Below are 17,807 nucleotides of genomic sequence, written 5' to 3'. Positions count from 1 at the left end.
AACTCGTAATATCACGAGGTGTATAAAACAAAACACCCATGTTATAACTGCTGTCATTTTCCGGCCACACGAGCATAAAGTAAGTACATTCATTCATTCGCCGATGTGGTCCCTGTCTCCAGTTAAGAGAATATAAGTTCTAGGCTTGACCCTGCTACCATTTAGGCATATGTGTTTTCCTGTCCAATTTCGACAAACTAGCGCCCCGTTATGAGTTAATTTTTTTCAGCTATGTTTTTTAAAAAAATCTAAAAACCTAGTTACCCCTAATTTATTGATGGTAACTCGTAAGCGGCCATTAAGTGTATGAAATAGAACACCCGTGTTATAACGAATGTCGTTGCCTGACTACGCGAAAATAAATAAGTAAGCACATTCATTCATTCATACTTTCCAACGCCGTTTTTATTGCACGATTAGAAATAACACTAATTACATTTGCAATAATAGATTGCACGAAATTCAAAATTACATTTCAAACCAAAAACTTATTTAATATTTTTGCTTCATAAACAAAAAAAATAATTAAACATACACTGAAAAGGCAAATTAATGTCATATAAAAATTAAATCAAACTAATTTTCCTGAAGGCATTAATACATTTAATTATTAAACAATATTAAACAAAGAGTTTTCCACCCTTCCATATCTGTCCACATCATATTCTACATTCTTGGGTCTGGCTGCAAGTTTATAATTTGCAGGGCTACGAAACACTTCTGAAAATGAATCGTTTCCACTGATACCTGTGGGAGCAGTATGTGTTTAGTGTACAGGAAAAGGTATATATATTGTGGAAGTGAATTTTTGTTTATTATCTGGGTGAGGTCTCACAGTATGGTACGGCATAGGACCTAAGTTGAACCATTACCTCGACACCCAGGGTGCTACAACACAAATTGGACCACTGGGTTGGGACAATGTCTGTTAAATCCCTTGCCCAAGAACAAATACAGCAGCGTCAACTTTCGCCAAGCCTGTTAACTTTGAACTAGAGGTGGGCACGCTAACCACTTTGCAATGGCCCCAAATGTAACAATAAATAGGGCTATACATTACAGTAAATCAGGATGCAAAAAAACAACAAAGAAATGTAGTTACCATGTTTTGCTCTGTAAGCACAACCAAGACATGCTGAGTTCAAAGTGTCGAGTGTGTATACGGGTGACTGGAATACATCAGATAAAACCTGTAAAGAGTTGGCTGGTTTAAACATATTAAAAATTACAAAAATAGTAGTGTATGGGATCGTCCAGTAAAAAACGTTAAAGTTAAAATAGTTTTTTTTAGGACCCTCCAGTAAAAAAAATATTAAAGTTAAAATAGTCTTTTTTGGATAGTCCAGTAAAAAACGTTAAAGTTAAAATAGTTTTTTTAAGGATTCTCTAGTAAAAAAACATTAACTTTTTTTTAATGTTTTTAAATTATTTACCATTAAGTAGTCAGGGTTGTGACACAGTGGTAAGCATGACAGCATTCAACCCAGAGGTTATGGGTTCAACGCTCATCGGTGCTACCGTTGTAAGCGTATGTGCCCCCTGTGAGCAGGACAACGGCAACTGCCCAAACCCAGTTGTCACTAATGCGTTGTTAAAATTGTCAGCCATACAGTAATAAAACAGTCCACAAAATTACATACGTGGTAACTTCTAGGCTGGCGCGAGGTGTATGAAACAGAACATCAGAAGTAGCAGAACATTTGTATAGGGGAATTCAATGTTCTGTTTAATATACTTCGTGCCTGCTTAATTTAAATGCGTGATTAAATTTTTATTCGTGATATGAATAATGTAACTTTAGGGCCACAACTCAGGCTGGGTGAATAGGCGCTTACACATAGTAACCAAAAGATATCGATGTTAATAGGCGTATACGCTCATAGACAATACACTTAACACACATTGAATCAACCTAGTGTTCATAATAAAGGGGTTGTAGCACCGTTATGTTTCATACACCTCGTGCCTACTTACAAGTTACCACATACATAACTTTGTGGGTAAGTATGTTTTTATTATTTTAATGTCTGTCACTTGATTATATCATTTCTATAAAAGTATCTATGAATATTTTTCCATATTTTACAGCAAGTATAAAAACTACCTACCATCCTATCATTGAAGTCAAATCTATACTGGCCTTCAATTGCTGGTGTAATTTCCATAACATCAAAGAAAATGCCTGAAATAAAATGCAACATTGCGTTTGGTATTTGATAATAATTTTGCCAAAGAAATTCTATTCTATATAGATTATCTCCTATGTGAGGCACATCAAGGAACCTTGAATATAAACCACAGTTTACTTATACTTTTTTCAACCATACAAATAAACAGTAATTGTGTTTTAACAACCGTCATTTTGTTGATATATCATGTCGGTCTGTAACTTTATTTTTTCCTAATATCTGCTACATAACTAGAGAGTCATAGGAATGTTAATACTATTAAACTAACTAAAGAGCTACATAAAACTGAAGTTTATTTTGTACGGGTTCTGTCTTTGTAAGTAGTTCACACTCACTTTTGTTTCTATTAAAAGAGTAACTTAAAATATTTAAACATAAATGACTTTTTTTTGGTGTAGCGACTACCCTTATTTTTTTCCAACTAAATTTGTTTTTAACTGTAAGCGTGTTTTAACAACACTACTTTGTTGCTATATCCTGTCTTTTCATTAAAAATATTTCTAAATCCTTGCTATCGTAATCGAAGAGACAAATAAAGCTATTAATAATATTTTATTATTTCAAAATGTCTCCCCCTTACTCTAAAACAACTCACCCAGGTTCCCATCATTGCCAGCAGGTGTGGTACGGAGTTGATCGGAAAATTTCTCCCAGGAACCCGAACTAAATTGATCTCGAAATCGCTCTCTTGTTAACGACCCATTTTTGAAGCTAGGTTTTAAAAGAAGACAAAATTTGTAAATTTTGAAGCTAAATAAAAAGGTAAAAAATACAGTTACTATTAATTTATCCTCTAGAGCCAGTGAATTGACAATTGTTATAACACAAATGTTTTATTTCATACACTTCTTGCCTGCTTATGAGTTACCATATATTTAATTTTGTGGGTGATTGTTTTTTAAATTTTTTAAATTATTTAACACACCAGTGTCGTTAAAAAGGAAAATCAAAATCTAAATAAGCAGTTTTAAAAATGGAAATGTTAAAAATGATCAGTTTTACCACAACAGTGCCATGTATGCATCGTCATCTATTGGGTTGATAAATATATGGCCTTCCAAGGAGGGTAGAGGCTCATCAAGCCACAACAGAAGTGTGTCAGAAGTTCCCAGACTCACTACTACATCACCTCTCTAAGAAAAACTTTCTGATAATCATGTAAAATCATTGTACTACTAATAAAAACAAAAAAAAACATAATCCTAATGTACATTTATCAAGATGAAAAAGGGTTGTTTTTGATTAAAAAATTTCAGAACACAAATTTTAGTATATTGTTATGCCATGCAAAATAGTTACAGCAAGCGACTGCTTTTTGTAATATATTTAAAAAAATAAATAAAAATATTACAATGTTGTCTCAGTTTCTCAAATTAATGGGTAACAGAAATGATTTCAGCACTACAGATGCAGTGCTTACCTGGAGTCTACACCCAGCAAGAGAAGCAGGGTTATCACCAGTAAAAGCAACTATTTGGCAATCAGGTTTGAAACCGTATTTCTTCACGAAGTAAGAAGATATAGAGCCCTAGAAATAAAAATAACAACAACTGAATTTATAATTTTGTTGAAATATATGAAGAAAACTTATTTATCCTTGTGTTATGAGGTTATGGCACAAAGATTAGCAGGACTGTCTCTAAGAAGGTACAGGTTTAAGGCTCGTCCCTGCTACCATTATATCCTAGGGCAAGACACAGCAAGGGCAATTTCTCCAACTAAGTTGTCCCTTATGGGTTGTCAAAATTGTGGGACATACAATTACCCACAAAGTAACATACTCAGTATCTTCTAAACGGGCACCAGGTGTATACAAAACATAGCAACCATGTTATAATGACTGTCCTTTTTCGGCCGCATGATTAAAAATAAGATCTGTTCATTCATAATAATTAAAATTTGTAAAAATCAAAATAATACCAGTTAAACATTAATACCCATGATACTGGTAATGATTAGAAACAGCTAGCTCACCAAGTTAGTTGCAGATGGCACAGGAGATCCAAGTTTTGAAGCTAAATCCTCCCCGCATGCATCTAGACATTGTTGACTCCATTTCTTTTGTCTAAAATTGGTTTTGGTAAGTTGTCTGAGTACTTTATACCCGGTTCAGGCCTGCCAAGAGAAACTGGATTTTGGATCAATAGTATAACATAATACCCACAAAAGGTGTGGGTGAATTTCTATCTAAAGTTTTTCTAGCAAAAACCCCACATATTTTATAACACTTTTTTTAACAAAAACAGTTGGATTTTATGGCAGTAATTATCTCCGAATAAAGGGGCCTTCACTTAAATCCTGTGTCCATTGTCAAGCTGCATATATAGAGACTGAGGTGCATATTTTTACAATAAAACATCATTTAGTGTTTGATTCAAGGTAAAATTTACCAACCGAATATCAAGAAGGTTCATCCCAGATCCATCACTATGATCTATTGGTGCGTATTTGCCGAGTAATAATGACGCAGCAAAACTGCTGACGAGCGATATCCTCTGTGAATTAAATATAACCAAATATGAGCAGAATGAAGCGTTTTGATGAAATAATAAAATAAAAGAATGGAAAAAAACTAAAGAACTCAGACAAAAGAAACTGCTTATTACCTTATTAATCATTGACCTAGGTTTTATATTACAGTCGTATAAGAGAACCTGTAACCTTGAATCCACACTGCACCTGCTATTGTTAGGCACAGCTTTATTTTATTTCAAAAATGTAGTTTTTACTTTTTAAACAGTTTCATTAAATCTGAATGTCTATGTAACTTGCTTTAACCTTGCATGACTGGAAAACGTTATAACACTTGTGTTTTGTTTCATACACCTCCTGCCAGCTTAAAATTTACAATGTATGTAACTTTGTAGGTGATTATTTTTTTCTGTATGGCTGACAATTTTGACAACCCATTTGTGACCACCATATTTAATTACCACACATATTTAATGCAGTGAGAGCCACCCTCCTACCTCCGTATTATCATAATCTTGCTTCTGGTTCACAAAAACTTTCCGAATTTGGTTTCCCGTGAAACGTTCATATGCACGTGATCCCGAGATGTCGGATAATGCTTGTGCACCACCCACTGTATCCTCTAAATGCCTGTGATGAACCTTTTCACGTGAATCCATTATCATAGGAAAAGAGCATGACAGAATTTGACTTGGGCAGTTTAATATTTATAAATTTGTTTACCACAATTGTTTCAAATGTCACAGGTGCCAAACCTAGGGTAATAGAAGAACCCTGCAATTTTCTACATGGTATTAATCAGTAAACAATACAACTAATAAGATAGGGTTTAACTATCTCTGCCACCCCTGCATTAAAGATATTGATTACTGATCAACTCTGTGAACAATTTTCCAGGTTTTCTATATATGTTTAAAATGTTAAAACAGGCCACCACAAAAACATCTTTAGCCCGCTCCTTTATCAAAATAAATATATACAACTAAAAATGTAATACTTGCACTCTGCTGTTGTGCTCGAATCCATCCAGATAGGGGAATTTTTTAAAGAAAAACAATCTTTAAGTTGTTCGTGAAGGCTTTGGGAGTTGTCCAAGTTCTCCAATGTCTTGCTTGACCCATTTTTCCAATACACACTGCCATGTTGCTGGTATGATATTGGTATTTCATTGTATCTCTTATATAACTTTGTGTGATTAATTACCTTATTAAAATATGGGTGCCCTATTGTTGACCATTAGCAATAGAATAATACATATAATGCATACTTAAAGTTAACGAAAACAAATTGGTGTTTTGTTTCTATATAGTAGGGTGGGGAAGACGGGACACTTTTTCGAGCACATATTATTCAAAGATCCTGACCGTGTTTTAAATGGGAGTCGTAAAGATTAAGTTTTATATATCTTTGATTGTTCTTTGAACAAAAAGGTGTCCCATCTTCCCCCCACCATATTATACATAAATTTTAAAAAAACATGAGAAACCATAGCAACGCAGAGACAGACATGTCAACAATAGTAGCAGTGCTCAGCTTCGCACCCACTACCTTTGGTTATCAGATAGTAAACCCAAATATGATAAAAGTTGGTTCTACCTGTCCAGTACCAGATATTGCGGCAACAGTGGAAAAATCAAAGTCTTGCTTCTGTAGTTTCTCAAGCACTAGATCAAGTGCTTTTACCCACATTTCTGTTGGTGCTGTTACCGTTAGTTGATCTTCATGGATATGAACACCTCCTAATGACAACATAGAGGGTTAGAGTATACTGTTGGTGCCAGGCATATTATACTTGTATTTTGACTCTTTCGGTAAGGATTTTTCTGACCAATATGTTTGGACATCAAGTAACACATATTTTTTATTTATAACTAATTTTAATCACTGTCATTTTTGTTGCAAATTTATTACTTTTTGCATATAAATGATAACAAATTTTGTCACCTTTGGTCTTGTATTCCTTAAGATCAGTATCAAACTGTACGAATACTTCTGTTAAAACTTCCAGATCATTATTCGTGGCAAGGATTTTCAACTGACGAAAAGATAAATATTGTTATTTTATGTTACATTATGATAATATTTTTTTTTATTTATTCCTTTAATTGCAATAATAAAGATTATATTGGGTTTTATTAAAAGCTTTATTTCAAATGTAAGCCTGTTGTTTGAGCTCATCTCTTGCTATGTAAAATAAATATGACCTGTATCTATAATAGAAAAAAATATGTTAAAGCAACGAAGAGACAGAAGTAGGACTTGCCGACTATACAGCAAAACTACAGCTGTTTTATAATAGGATATAGATATGATGCATTTTCACATACCATAGAAAAAGGTATATTTTAGTTTTAGTGGGTATAGTTAATAACAATTAAACCTAAACTTAGACCCCACGTATTGGCTAATTTGTAACGTAACGAATTCTCCACTAATACCAGAAAAAAGTTTAAGAACTTAATTAAATTTGTAATAAATTTAGTTTACCTGCTGTGTGCTAAAATCGAGGCCCAAGTACGTCGACATTGTTAAAACTCATAGAATTCCTGAATTAGATATTAAAGTCAGATTGGGTGAAATTGATTGTGGGAATTTCCCTTTAAAGAACTACCCGCATGGCGCCCTCTATGACAAAACAATGACAAAAAACCGTAGACAAAAATCGACGAACAAAGCATAACAAAGACAGAACTTGGACAAAACATGGGGAAAAAAACGTGACAAAACTTAGACAAGACATGGATCAGGTAGTATCTAGTAGGTCCGGGTAAGATGGACCATTGTGTTGCCCAACTTTGTAGTAAACAAGGAGTTTTTTGTACGCTTTTTATTTCGTTTTACACGTTTACTATATATGACAAGCAAAACAAACACAAAACACGTTATCATCTAAAAACCCTCTGTGAAACTACACGTAGCATAATCTGTGAAACTACAAAGTATAATTTACATTGCCCCCTGGGTTTAGCAATCACGCCTTCATTCGACACTTTTACTCAATTACCTTTAGTATAGTAGGGCGGAGGACGTTCTTTGTTTACTACCAAATTGATCGAGAAATTGGAATAAGCGGTGTCCCATCTTCGCCACCCTACTATATCGTGTTTTAACGACTGTTTTTTTTGCTGTTAATTTTCTGCTTCAGATTCTTTTAAATAATAACCTTCTATATTTTATCCCATAAAATAAAAGTTATATCTGTGTTATGGTTTTATGAACGATTTTGCACAACACACGTGGTATTTGCTTATTAGACGAAGAGGCTGTGGAATTTATGGTATCGCTTCCAATCCACAGTAAACTCTATGCGAGAATACAATTTTAAAAACAAAAATTGATAGATCGTCAAATGTACTCAACAACGTACAAGTATAGTAGGGTGGGGGAAGATAGGACACCTTTTCATTCTATTTTCCCATCACATTTGTTGGCAAACAAAGAACATTCAAAGAATTATAAAGCCTTATCCTCACGACTCCCATATACCGTTATTAATTGTTTAAAACACGATCAGGACATTTGAATATAATGTGCTAATGGCGTCCCATCTCAACCCACAGCACTATATAGCAGTTTTATTTGGCCCATAGCTAAGCCATACACATTTTAATTTATTAATAAAATCAGCAGAAAATTCGATAAAAATATGGTTAATCAATCTACCGTTTCAGATATTGACCATCAATATTACATCGAATTAATATGGTAAGTATATGGTTTTTGATAAAATAAAATGTTCGTACAATATATATGTATAGTAGGGTGGGGGGATACGACACATTCGCATTACATATTTGTATTCGTTTGGTAGTAAGCAAAAAACATTTCAATTTTTGTAAAACTGTATTCTCACGACTACCATAGACTGCTGTTAATTGTTTAAAACACAATCAGGATTTTTGGATAACATGTGCTACATGTGTCCCATATTACCCCACAGTACTATACCTGTAGTAGGTCGGGTTAAAATGGTCGATGTATTTATTCTCTTTTATCGTTCTATTGGTAGTTAACAAAGAACATTCAAAGAATTGTATAACCGCACCCTCACGACTCAAAAAAAAACATTGTAAAATGTCAACAACACGATTAAGAAATATGGAATTTCAGGTGTGAACAGTAACCATCCTATCCCACAGTAGGCTACTATATATATAATGTAAGTTAGGTTTATTGCGCAATGTCGCTTTTCCTTGGTAAGGCCGACTTGGGGCAGAGCTTCGTCGAACTTGTGGATTGGACGAGTCTTTGCTTAACTTTCTAACCAAAGTTGACGGAGGCCCGTGACTTGAATTCTTTTTTGTTGCAGTTTTCTTCGGCGGGTGAAGCGCCAGCCAAAGTTTATGTTCCTCGTCTGAAAGCTTTTCTTCTTCTTTTTTCAAAAGCCATTTTTGAAAAGCTTTTTCAATTTCTTCTTTATCCCGTTTTTCAAACTCTTTTTCATTAACCCCAGCAATACTGGAGCGCCTGCCTTGGCTCGCCTACAAGATTTAGATTGCACAATTCTAATTATTGTAATTAATGAACAACCCGTTGCTGCCAGGTAGCTATTATAACAAACGTAAAATACGTCGGTTCTATACAAATAAATTGCAAAAAGAGCAACACCGTCAAACTTCTTTATTCTAATTAGAAAATCTTTATACAACGCAACCTAAAGAATTAGCACAAATTAACAGCCCATGCAGTCTGAATTTAGAGACTTTGTCTTAAACAAATTAATTTAAGCATGAAAATAAAACAAGTTAAATTAAACTGAAAGAGAAACGTTTTTTAAAACCTCCGGCCATACCAAATGACAGCCAACTTTTAGGGTTAGTTTTTAAATAAGGGTATCAGTTAAGAGGAATTGTCTACACTAGTTTAAAAACCACAAAAAGAAAACACTGACCCCAATTTTTGACTCTTTTTGATTTGATTTCTGATCCATCCATTGCTCAAAACTTATCTTTCTTCCAAACTTTTGCTCCTCAAGAGCTGCCTTCTTTTCTTTGTTTATTCTCTCAATTTCTGCCCTTTTCCTTTGCTCCTGTTTTTGCTTCTCTTCCACAAGTTGATTCCACTCATCAAATGTCAAACTATTTTTACGACTTCCTTTCTCCTTGTTGCGGACCTAAGACAGTAAACAGATTAATCAGCCCTCAAAAGCTTATTGAACAAACAAGCAAACATTTGTGGCAGCAACAGTTGTTTTATTGGGGCCATGCGAGTTTAAATGAATGTTCTTATGCCACAACAGCAAATATGAGCAACAAACAAAACTATGATATATGTTGACTACTTGCACCACATGTAAAGAGCATAGCTGCTTCAACACACTGGTTTGCGGTACTAAATATAATGTGGTAACTAAATATGTATGTGAGTTTATTAAAGAAAACTGGGTAATGTTTAAATATATCATTTTCACTTAAATATGAGACCTTAAAATAAACAGCACTATATCTGTATCATATTGGGGCAAAAACATCCATACTGAATAAAATTTAGATTTCAAACAGTAGTAACTATCTTGAACCTTATACCACTTAACAAACACTTGTAAAACCTAAAGTCAATATTTTGAAATGAAACCGACTACAACTTCTATTTTAGAACAGAAATGTTGAAAACAAAATTCCTAAAGATAGACTCATCACTCATGGCACACTAAAAATAGAAAAAAAACTTCTTTTATTTATCCTGGACTTTAAACCAATGCAAAACATTGGGTCTACCTATGCTAGTTTAATATAGGTGCCATATTTATACAGTTGCGCTACACAAAAAGCTATAAAATAAATAGGTCGCCAGAGAGTCTGTTATAGTTAGAACAGACTGTGGGCAACAGACTTCCAAACTGCAGGCAATTCTTTCAGTGTTAATTTATAGTTTTTTTACCTTTTCCTATATTATATGAGATATACAAAATAAACATGAAAATTTTGAAGTTACAGACCACAAAACATGCAAAACCAAAATTTGACATCTACTTTTTGGACATATAATTGCAAACATTTGAAATTTGGACAGTTTGGTGATAATTGACAATTATATAAATGCATAAAACATGTTTTTTCTGGTATCTTTCAACATAACTGAAGATGATTTTAGCTTTTAAACCGAAAAGTATAAGATGGGAATCGTATAATACAATTACTCACATCAAACATTTGCCTCCTTTTCTGTTTGTCTCTCTCCTCAACAGCAAGACTCCATTCTTCAAATGTTAAACTTTTTCTTCGTCCATTTCTACCAGTGCTTACTTTCCTGTGGCCCTCATTCTGTAGGAATCAATCACAATAAATAAAAAAAAACAGCAATGTTTTAAACCCTGGTAATAAAAAATGACAGCCAATGTGCTCAAATTAATGAATGTAACTTATTTATCCTGACATATTGGGGCAATGAGCCATTAAGACAGGGATGTTCTTTCATACACCTCATGTCGGCTTACAAGTTACCACGTATGTAGCATATGAAACAAATATTTTAAAACCAATGTGAGGCCACTTCTACATCTGTAGCCGAAAGATTATATATTCATAAATAATAAAACAGGTGTTCAACACCAATGTATAGGTATATAAAAAAAGGTGGTATTAATTAAGCTATTTCCACCACTGTAAAACAGTAACAACATTACAGTGACATGCACACAAAATCTTCTACTCACAGAAGTAATATTTGGTGCATCAGTTACTCCTATTCTTCTTGGATGAGCAGACTGTGGTCGCAATTCTGAACTTATTTTCCTATTCTCCATTTTCGTCTTCGCAGTTACTGAACAAAACTGATGTGGTCAGCTGCTCCTGTAAGATAAAATGTTTCACATATGTTTGGTTACACAATGTAGGGATACTGGTTATCCAAACACCCCAATACCATTACCTCCAAAACTATGTACACACACAATCTGTTCTCCTTTAAAATAAACAGCAAAATATCGAATTTTATTAATAATTTCCCAAACTGACCTTTTTAAAATAAAATTTATCAAACGTACGAACCTAAACTGAAGCTCCGTAGTTTGATTAGTGGTTCATTTTTCTTCTGAGCGGTGACAAGCCATTTCAGCTGACAGTTTTGCTCTTCAGGTTTGTTTACCAGCCAACACAAGATACCAATTTATGGCTTTTTAATACCGTCTCTTACCCACACACTTTCATAAGAAGTAGCGTTTGATCCACAGCAGAGTAACCATAAATCAAACTAAATATAACTGACAGCAAAATGTTTGCGCAAGAGAAAAAGGGCAGACCTATTGGACTTTATAATCGCATGTCTCAAACAACAGGTTGAAGTTCATAAAGTTTCTATTTGCAAATGGTTTTGCCGACAGTAGAGAGACAGACTAGTGTGGTAAAGCACACTTTGGTGAAGAAACCATTTGGGTAAACTGAGTAGAAAAAAGGTTAAACAAATACAACATGGTTGCTTGTTCTGCTTTATTTAGATATGGAAGAAATAACAACAAACAACACAAAGAAACAAACAGCCAACTCACAGCATAGGCAACACTGCAGAAAATGGTCATGGCAGCACCGGAAGAAATATCAAACAAATCACGCTACACAATTTGCAACTAAAGCATTACTAGATACAACATTCAAAGATCATTAATTTTGAGTTTTCTATTGCAGCAAAACTGTATGACACTAAAATATTCCCTCCAAACTTTGAAATATTCGCTGTATACGCCCATGTGTATAATGGGTAATAATGGTGTTAGTGTTATTTACTGCACCTGTACTTGATTTATTTTAATAAAACATGGGGTCAAGGGTAATTAACCGGGATATAGAGTTGGAAAAGAAGTAAATTGTCCAAACTGAAGTCACAATCGGATAGGTAAACTCGACACCGTCCGAGTTAAAAGAAAGAAGGAATTGTGACGATAAAGTGCAAACAAACAACAAGAATAATAAGGAAAGTAAGAGAACAATAAGCAACAAAGAAAACTTGAACCTAACTGACAATTTTTTTAGTGAATTAAATTTTACCTTTCTACAACGGTAACTAAATTTCTACAACGGTAACAAGGCAGATAAGTAATCAAACACAGAAAACACAAATTGTCCAACATGATATTTACAATCTTGGTAAACACATTCCAAATAATCCATCAATTTGCTAAGCTATTTTTACACCATACCTCAGTAGAGATACTTGGGAACAAACGCAGCTGTTGATCTACTGAAACTCTTCAGCTCAGCTTCATCATACAAGGATCTAATGGAGTGGAGACAAGAGAGACATTCTCCTCTTCATATTCCAACAGCTCTTCCTCCGTGATGGTTACTCCATCCCAGGAACCAGCATTAAAAGATGCTGGAATCATATTTTGGCCAGGAGTAATCTTGGAAGACTTTTAACCCAACAGAAGATGCAGGTTCATCTAGAATTGAAGTAGAAAGACGAAAGGCAGCTCTTGCAGCAACAGAAGGAGGAAACTGCACAAACTGGTAGTTGGTGAGACCCTTCTCAAGAAAACTTCGACCAAGACAAAGCAAAGCACTGAAATAAAAAGGTATATACTTTATATACATATTTATATTTTTTCTACGTAATAGTGACAGTACTTCCAATGAACAAAGAGTATCTGTCACATTGTTAATGTGTTATATGTAAACAGAATCATAGAAAACATAAAAAAGATTTAAAAAAATTAAGTTAGACCTATAATTTTGTAAAATTGAGTAAAACATGGCTACAATTTGGCCACCTGAAAGGAAACTAAGTTGGTGCATTTGTTGTGTCTTACTCTAGAAGACATACGCCACAAAGTGACCATGTTAGGCCCCAACTCAACCTAACCTTTGGGCTACAGATAAGTGCTGCATGAAACTACTGTGCAAAATGCATTAACCAATCCAAGAAAAAGGGTAATTATAAGCACATTAGTACATATAGTAATGGTTTCAGCTTTAAAACTGTGACAATACCTTTTAAAACATACTAGGTCAAGTTACTTACATAAAATATTCTTGTACATCTGCTGGTTCATCTTTCACCAACACAACATGACATTTCTGCACGTAAACATCATAATGGATGCTGATAATGGTGTCATAGAACAAGTGTGATGATGGAACGTTTAAATCAAATCCTATTGTGATCAACAGAACACGCTCCAATGATAGCAGTTGTGGGCGAGTGTAGAGGTTTCTACAAAGACCCAAGCAGGCAGAAACTGGTGGAATTTCAACTTCAAGCTGAAAAGATACAACAGGTTTCAAGTTTTCAACGGATCTTATGAAAAACGGTACAAAATAAAAGCTTTTGAAGCACCATCTAATATTCGAATCACATTTTTTTGGTAATACTTATTCAATTAACTTGAATGGTGAATAAGAATATATACATCATGATGCAAAATAAATGCTATATAAGTACTAACACAAATAGAATAGATAGATTTTACCCGAAAACTCTATCTTTATCCGAAAACTCTATCGAGCTACAAGAATCAGTGCAAGAAATTCAGTGTTGATAGATCATGAAGGCTAACCAATGACCTACTTTTACCACAGTACCAGATAAAAGACCACAGCAATTACAAAGGCAACTTTATATTACTGTGGTGAAATTTATCAACAAAACTTCCACACACCTGTTTAGCAGCAATAAGCAAGCTAGTGATTCCAATCAACTGAAGATATTTCTTTCTTATTGTGACGAATTCTCTCTCCAAATATCGATCAAGAATATTACAGCAAGATGTAATGTTTCACCTTGTATCTTGTAATGGTGAGTTACCATCACTAACCATTCCACCAAGATGAATCGACAGCGCTGGGTTATCTGGGATAAATATCAAATTAACCTGTTTTTAAGGTTTGAACAATAGCGGTTACTGACTTGAACCCAGTCTCTGTAATATGTGAACGAATGTAACTTACTTTACCCTTGTTTGTCTGGAAGACGTCAGTCGTTATAACAGGGATGTTCATACACTTTGTGCAAGCTTACAAGTTACCAAGCATGTTACTTTGTAGGTGAATAATTTTTTCAGGCACCGCACAATACATGTCATTGTGAAAAGATATTTAAAGACAATTACTCTAACTTAGTGGTCACTAACCGGCTGTTCCATACTGTTAGCCATACCGAAAAAAAAATAATAACATACAAACTGCATACTTAGAAACTTGTAGCAGGTCTGAGGTGCATGAAGTCACTGCATGCGGTGCGCAAAAGACCCTTTATATAAATTGCACCATCACAAAAAAACTCACTCACTTCCTTCCAAATTTTTTTTTTTTTTTTTTAATTGGAAAAAATTTTTTTTACTGTTTTTGTTAAAATTTCTACTTACGATTTTTTGTTCACAAAGAGATGTGCTAGGATGAGAGTAATATTCTTTTGCTTTCATCTGCCAATAGACATCGCGGATGTCCAGCTTATCCAGAGATGTCACGGCAAAGATGGCAAGACCAATATCACTAAACTCACAACCAGTGACCGATTTATCATCAAATGCGGCCTCCTCGTAGCAGTACAGTGTGCTATCAGGTGTTGCTATAGCGACGAAAGCATCATTACCGAAATGTCGATAAAACTTATAAATTGAGTGACGGGGTAATGGCAGTTGTTATAGCATAAGTGTTTTGTTTTACACATCTAGTTACCACGTATGTCATTTTGTAGCTGGTTATTTTATGGGGAATTTTTTAGTGTATGTATTGTACTTGTTGCACAAAGCAATTCATAAAATGTTCTCACCTAAGCTTGCATTTGGAGAACTTTTATCTGATTCGTTCGACCACTTTTCATAATAATGAACATAGGACTTTTCGGAGCTTTTCTCTATGACAACATAATCATCATACATGACGCATGTCTCGCTCATTCCAAGATAATCATTCTGAAATCCTGGCTTTTCAGAAAGATTGGGGGATCTTGCCAAGTACTCACTGCTTCTAAACCTCTTGGCCAAATTCTGAATCTTTGAATCTCCACTACTGCGCTTGGTTGAACCAAAACCACATCTTCCTAATTTGCTCGCAGAAGATCTAATAGAGGATGGTGCAGCTATGGCGACTTTTCTTCCATTACTTCGTCGTCTTTTTGAGGATCCAGAAGAAGTTTTCTTGGTTTTTGAACTTCCATTTTGTTTGCATATATTGCCTTGAAGCAATCCATCGCTGCAGTTGTTGTTGTTTTTGTCATAGTTAAATCCACCCACAGTGAAGTCTGGATTGGATCCACCTATATTGCCTGTGGTTTAAAATATTTCAGATAAAATCCCAATATCCCTTGCAGTCTAAATTAAATAAATCTAATATTTTATGCAGAACATCAAGCCAACTTTGCTTAAAAAAAAAAAAAATACAAGACTTTAGGTTTCTAACATTTACATGTTTGTAATAATTAGGAAGCTAAAAAATCTTAAATCAATTCAATTTTTAGATTAGGAGCCATGCCAAAACAAACTTACGTAATCGTGTTCCACATTTTGTCGATTTATGCGATGGTGCTTCCAATGAACAAACGGTACCTGTGACAGAGACAATCTAGTTCACCAATCGAAAAACTGGTACACCAAAACTGTTTGCAACTATATAGGCCGATGTGTGCGGATTGGGACGCTTGGGTGATCATGGGACATGTCGCGGAGCTTCGGTCAACCCTGGTTTCCACGTTCTTTACCATTTAAAAGAGAACGCAACTTCAACTGTTTGGTTCAATTGAATGTATGTAACCTACCTTTTTTCCTGTAGCGAGTCAAAGGTAAAACATTTGTGTTCTGTTTTACACACCAGGTGTTCGCTTACGTTAGTAACTTCGTTGGTGGTACCTACTATGCCCCACTGCAACCAACCCGATAGCCGAACCTAACCGATAACATGCGTGTACATCTCATATACACAGTTGGACACGCTCGCGAACTCTTTCCATTTGTTACCCATGTTTAAACGAAAAACATATGCGACAACGTGAAACCCCTATTAACATGCTTAAAACGTCACGAAGCTACATTACGAAAAGCATCAATAGCATATAGGGCCAACGCTAGGTTTATTTACACCAAATAACAATGCACTTTACATGCAGTTTATACTGTATAGTAGGGTAGGGCGGAGTGGGGTAAGATGGGACGCCTTTTCCTTTTTTTTTACCTTCCCAAATGGTAGTAATAAGCAAAGAATATTCACAGAAATAAATATACACCCGTGTTCTTACAACTCTAGACCTAGAACGTTGGTAATTGTTCAAAACAGGATCAGGAAACATGAAATTTAGGTGCAAACAGTATCCCATCTTACCCGATGTTACTACATGGCGTTCTACTCGCATACACCGCTCCACCCCATAAACGCTACACGTGGGCTACACTAGAAAGACAATACAACCTGTTGAGTAAACAAGCGCACTATCCTCCCCCCACCCAACTATACCTTTTAAATGTTGTAGGTAGAATTCGTCTCTGCGCTTTGCAGCATAACCATCAACGTGCGTCTGCTGCTTCGCTTCGTTTTCATGCAGTAAGACGACAGGTGTCTTGCATAAGTTGTTCATATCTAATAAAGCAGGCTATGTCTGTAATTGCAAGTTTTTGCTCTTAATTTTATTACGAAGACCAACTACATATAGTAGGGTGGGGAAAGATGGGACACTTTTTAATTCTATTTTCTCGTCCCCGTTTGTAGTAAACAAAGAACTTTCAAAATATTATAAAACCGTATCCTCTCGACTCCCATGAACCGTTGGTAATTGTTTAAAACACGATCAGAATATTTGAATATTATTAGCTATAAAAGTGTCCCATCTTCCCCCACAGTACTATATACATTACACACGTCTAGTATTTTCAATTTTAATCAATCTGTATTCGCAGTTACTAAAAACCAATATAAAGTATGACCATATCAGTGAAGCTAGGTAATAAAATCATTTTATACATTATCTACAAACTGCAAGCTAAAATTGATTACGTCGTACACATTACAAAACCTGGTAACATCCTGACCAACTATACTATTCATATGAAACAACTTCCTCACCAAACAACGACCTTACACTAGTGAACTCAAAACAACAAGAAACTGCTTGCTGTTCTTGCAATCGGCGTTTTTAATCAACGCCGCGTGATTATTATACACGGGCAAAAGCGCTTTTTGAATTCTTGCCTACAATGCGCACCCAGCCTTGAGCAGACAGCAT

The 17,807-nt window shown here is 34.9% G+C and overlaps 3 protein-coding genes across 4 annotated transcripts; all 3 read right to left on the bottom strand.

Annotated features, from left to right (window-relative positions):
• Nucleotides 1–387: 387 nt before the first annotated feature.
• On the bottom strand, nucleotides 388–7,412 carry LOC149734060 (xylulose kinase-like). Its single transcript, XM_089881611.1, has 13 exons — nucleotides 7,149–7,412; nucleotides 6,606–6,696; nucleotides 6,258–6,400; nucleotides 5,659–5,807; nucleotides 5,159–5,291; nucleotides 4,584–4,684; nucleotides 4,164–4,254; nucleotides 3,610–3,717; nucleotides 3,192–3,322; nucleotides 2,785–2,900; nucleotides 2,066–2,182; nucleotides 1,103–1,300; nucleotides 388–747 (listed from the first exon to the last, which is right to left on the bottom strand). Exons 1-13 carry the CDS (start codon nucleotides 7,185–7,187, stop codon nucleotides 611–613), a joined length of 1,554 nt encoding a protein of 517 aa, XP_089737737.1. The 5' UTR covers nucleotides 7,188–7,412; the 3' UTR covers nucleotides 388–610.
• A 441-nt stretch (nucleotides 7,413–7,853) lies between these two features.
• On the bottom strand, nucleotides 7,854–17,217 carry LOC149734058 (uncharacterized). Of its 2 annotated transcripts, XM_089881574.1 has the most exons (7): nucleotides 17,042–17,217; nucleotides 16,081–16,140; nucleotides 15,366–15,860; nucleotides 14,959–15,161; nucleotides 14,254–14,444; nucleotides 13,617–13,855; nucleotides 12,075–13,157 (listed from the first exon to the last, which is right to left on the bottom strand). In XM_089881574.1, exons 1-5 carry the CDS (start codon nucleotides 17,160–17,162, stop codon nucleotides 14,310–14,312), a joined length of 1,014 nt encoding a protein of 337 aa, XP_089737700.1. In that variant the 5' UTR covers nucleotides 17,163–17,217; the 3' UTR covers nucleotides 12,075–13,157; nucleotides 13,617–13,855; nucleotides 14,254–14,309. The 2 variants fall into 2 exon arrangements, with proteins under 2 accessions (XP_089737701.1, XP_089737700.1); XM_089881575.1 differs by lacking the exons at nucleotides 14,254–14,444; nucleotides 14,959–15,161; nucleotides 15,366–15,860; nucleotides 16,081–16,140; nucleotides 17,042–17,217 and adding exons at nucleotides 7,854–9,142; nucleotides 9,553–9,774; nucleotides 10,805–10,924; nucleotides 11,317–11,452 and having other exon boundaries at nucleotides 11,651–13,157.
• On the bottom strand, nucleotides 12,962–14,006 carry LOC149734059 (uncharacterized). The gene is made up of 3 exons (XM_089881267.1): nucleotides 13,980–14,006; nucleotides 13,617–13,855; nucleotides 12,962–13,157 (listed from the first exon to the last, which is right to left on the bottom strand). The coding sequence occupies exons 1-3, from the start codon at nucleotides 14,004–14,006 to the stop codon at nucleotides 12,962–12,964; spliced, it is 462 nt and encodes a 153-aa protein (XP_089737393.1).
• Nucleotides 17,218–17,807: the final 590 nt, after the last annotated feature.

This window comes from Ciona robusta, chromosome 7 (genome assembly GCF_009617815.1).
Source record: "Ciona robusta chromosome 7, ASM961781v2".
NCBI classification, from domain to species: Eukaryota; Metazoa; Chordata; class Ascidiacea; order Phlebobranchia; family Cionidae; genus Ciona; species Ciona robusta.
Note: the sequence above shows the minus strand (reverse complement) of the source record. Positions and strands in the feature narration are given on the sequence as shown.

Coding starts and splice junctions, on each gene's coding strand:
- LOC149734060 (XM_089881611.1), bottom strand. CDS start 7,187: ATGTCGACGTACTTGGGCCTCGATTTTAGCACACAGCAG. Junction 6,697..7,148: donor TCGATTTTAGCACACAGCAG/GTAAACTAAATT, acceptor TCTTTTCGTCAG/TTGAAAATCCTTGCCACGAA. Junction 3,718..4,163: donor TGCCATCTGCAACTAACTTG/GTGAGCTAGCTG, acceptor TTTTATTTCTAG/GGCTCTATATCTTCTTACTT.
- LOC149734059 (XM_089881267.1), bottom strand. CDS start 14,006: ATGTATATATTCTTATTCACCATTCAA. Junction 13,856..13,979: donor TATTCTTATTCACCATTCAA/GTTAATTGAATA, acceptor GTATCTTTTCAG/CTTGAAGTTGAAATTCCACC. Junction 13,158..13,616: donor GATGTACAAGAATATTTTAT/GTAAGTAACTTG, acceptor TTTTTATTTCAG/TGCTTTGCTTTGTCTTGGTC.
- LOC149734058 (XM_089881574.1), bottom strand. CDS start 17,162: ATGAACAACTTATGCAAGACACCTGTCGTCTTACTGCATGAAAACGAA. Junction 16,141..17,041: donor CTACCTACAACATTTAAAAG/GTATAGTTGGGT, acceptor TCTCTGTCACAG/GTACCGTTTGTTCATTGGAA. Junction 15,861..16,080: donor AAAATGTGGAACACGATTAC/GTAAGTTTGTTT, acceptor TTTAAACCACAG/GCAATATAGGTGGATCCAAT.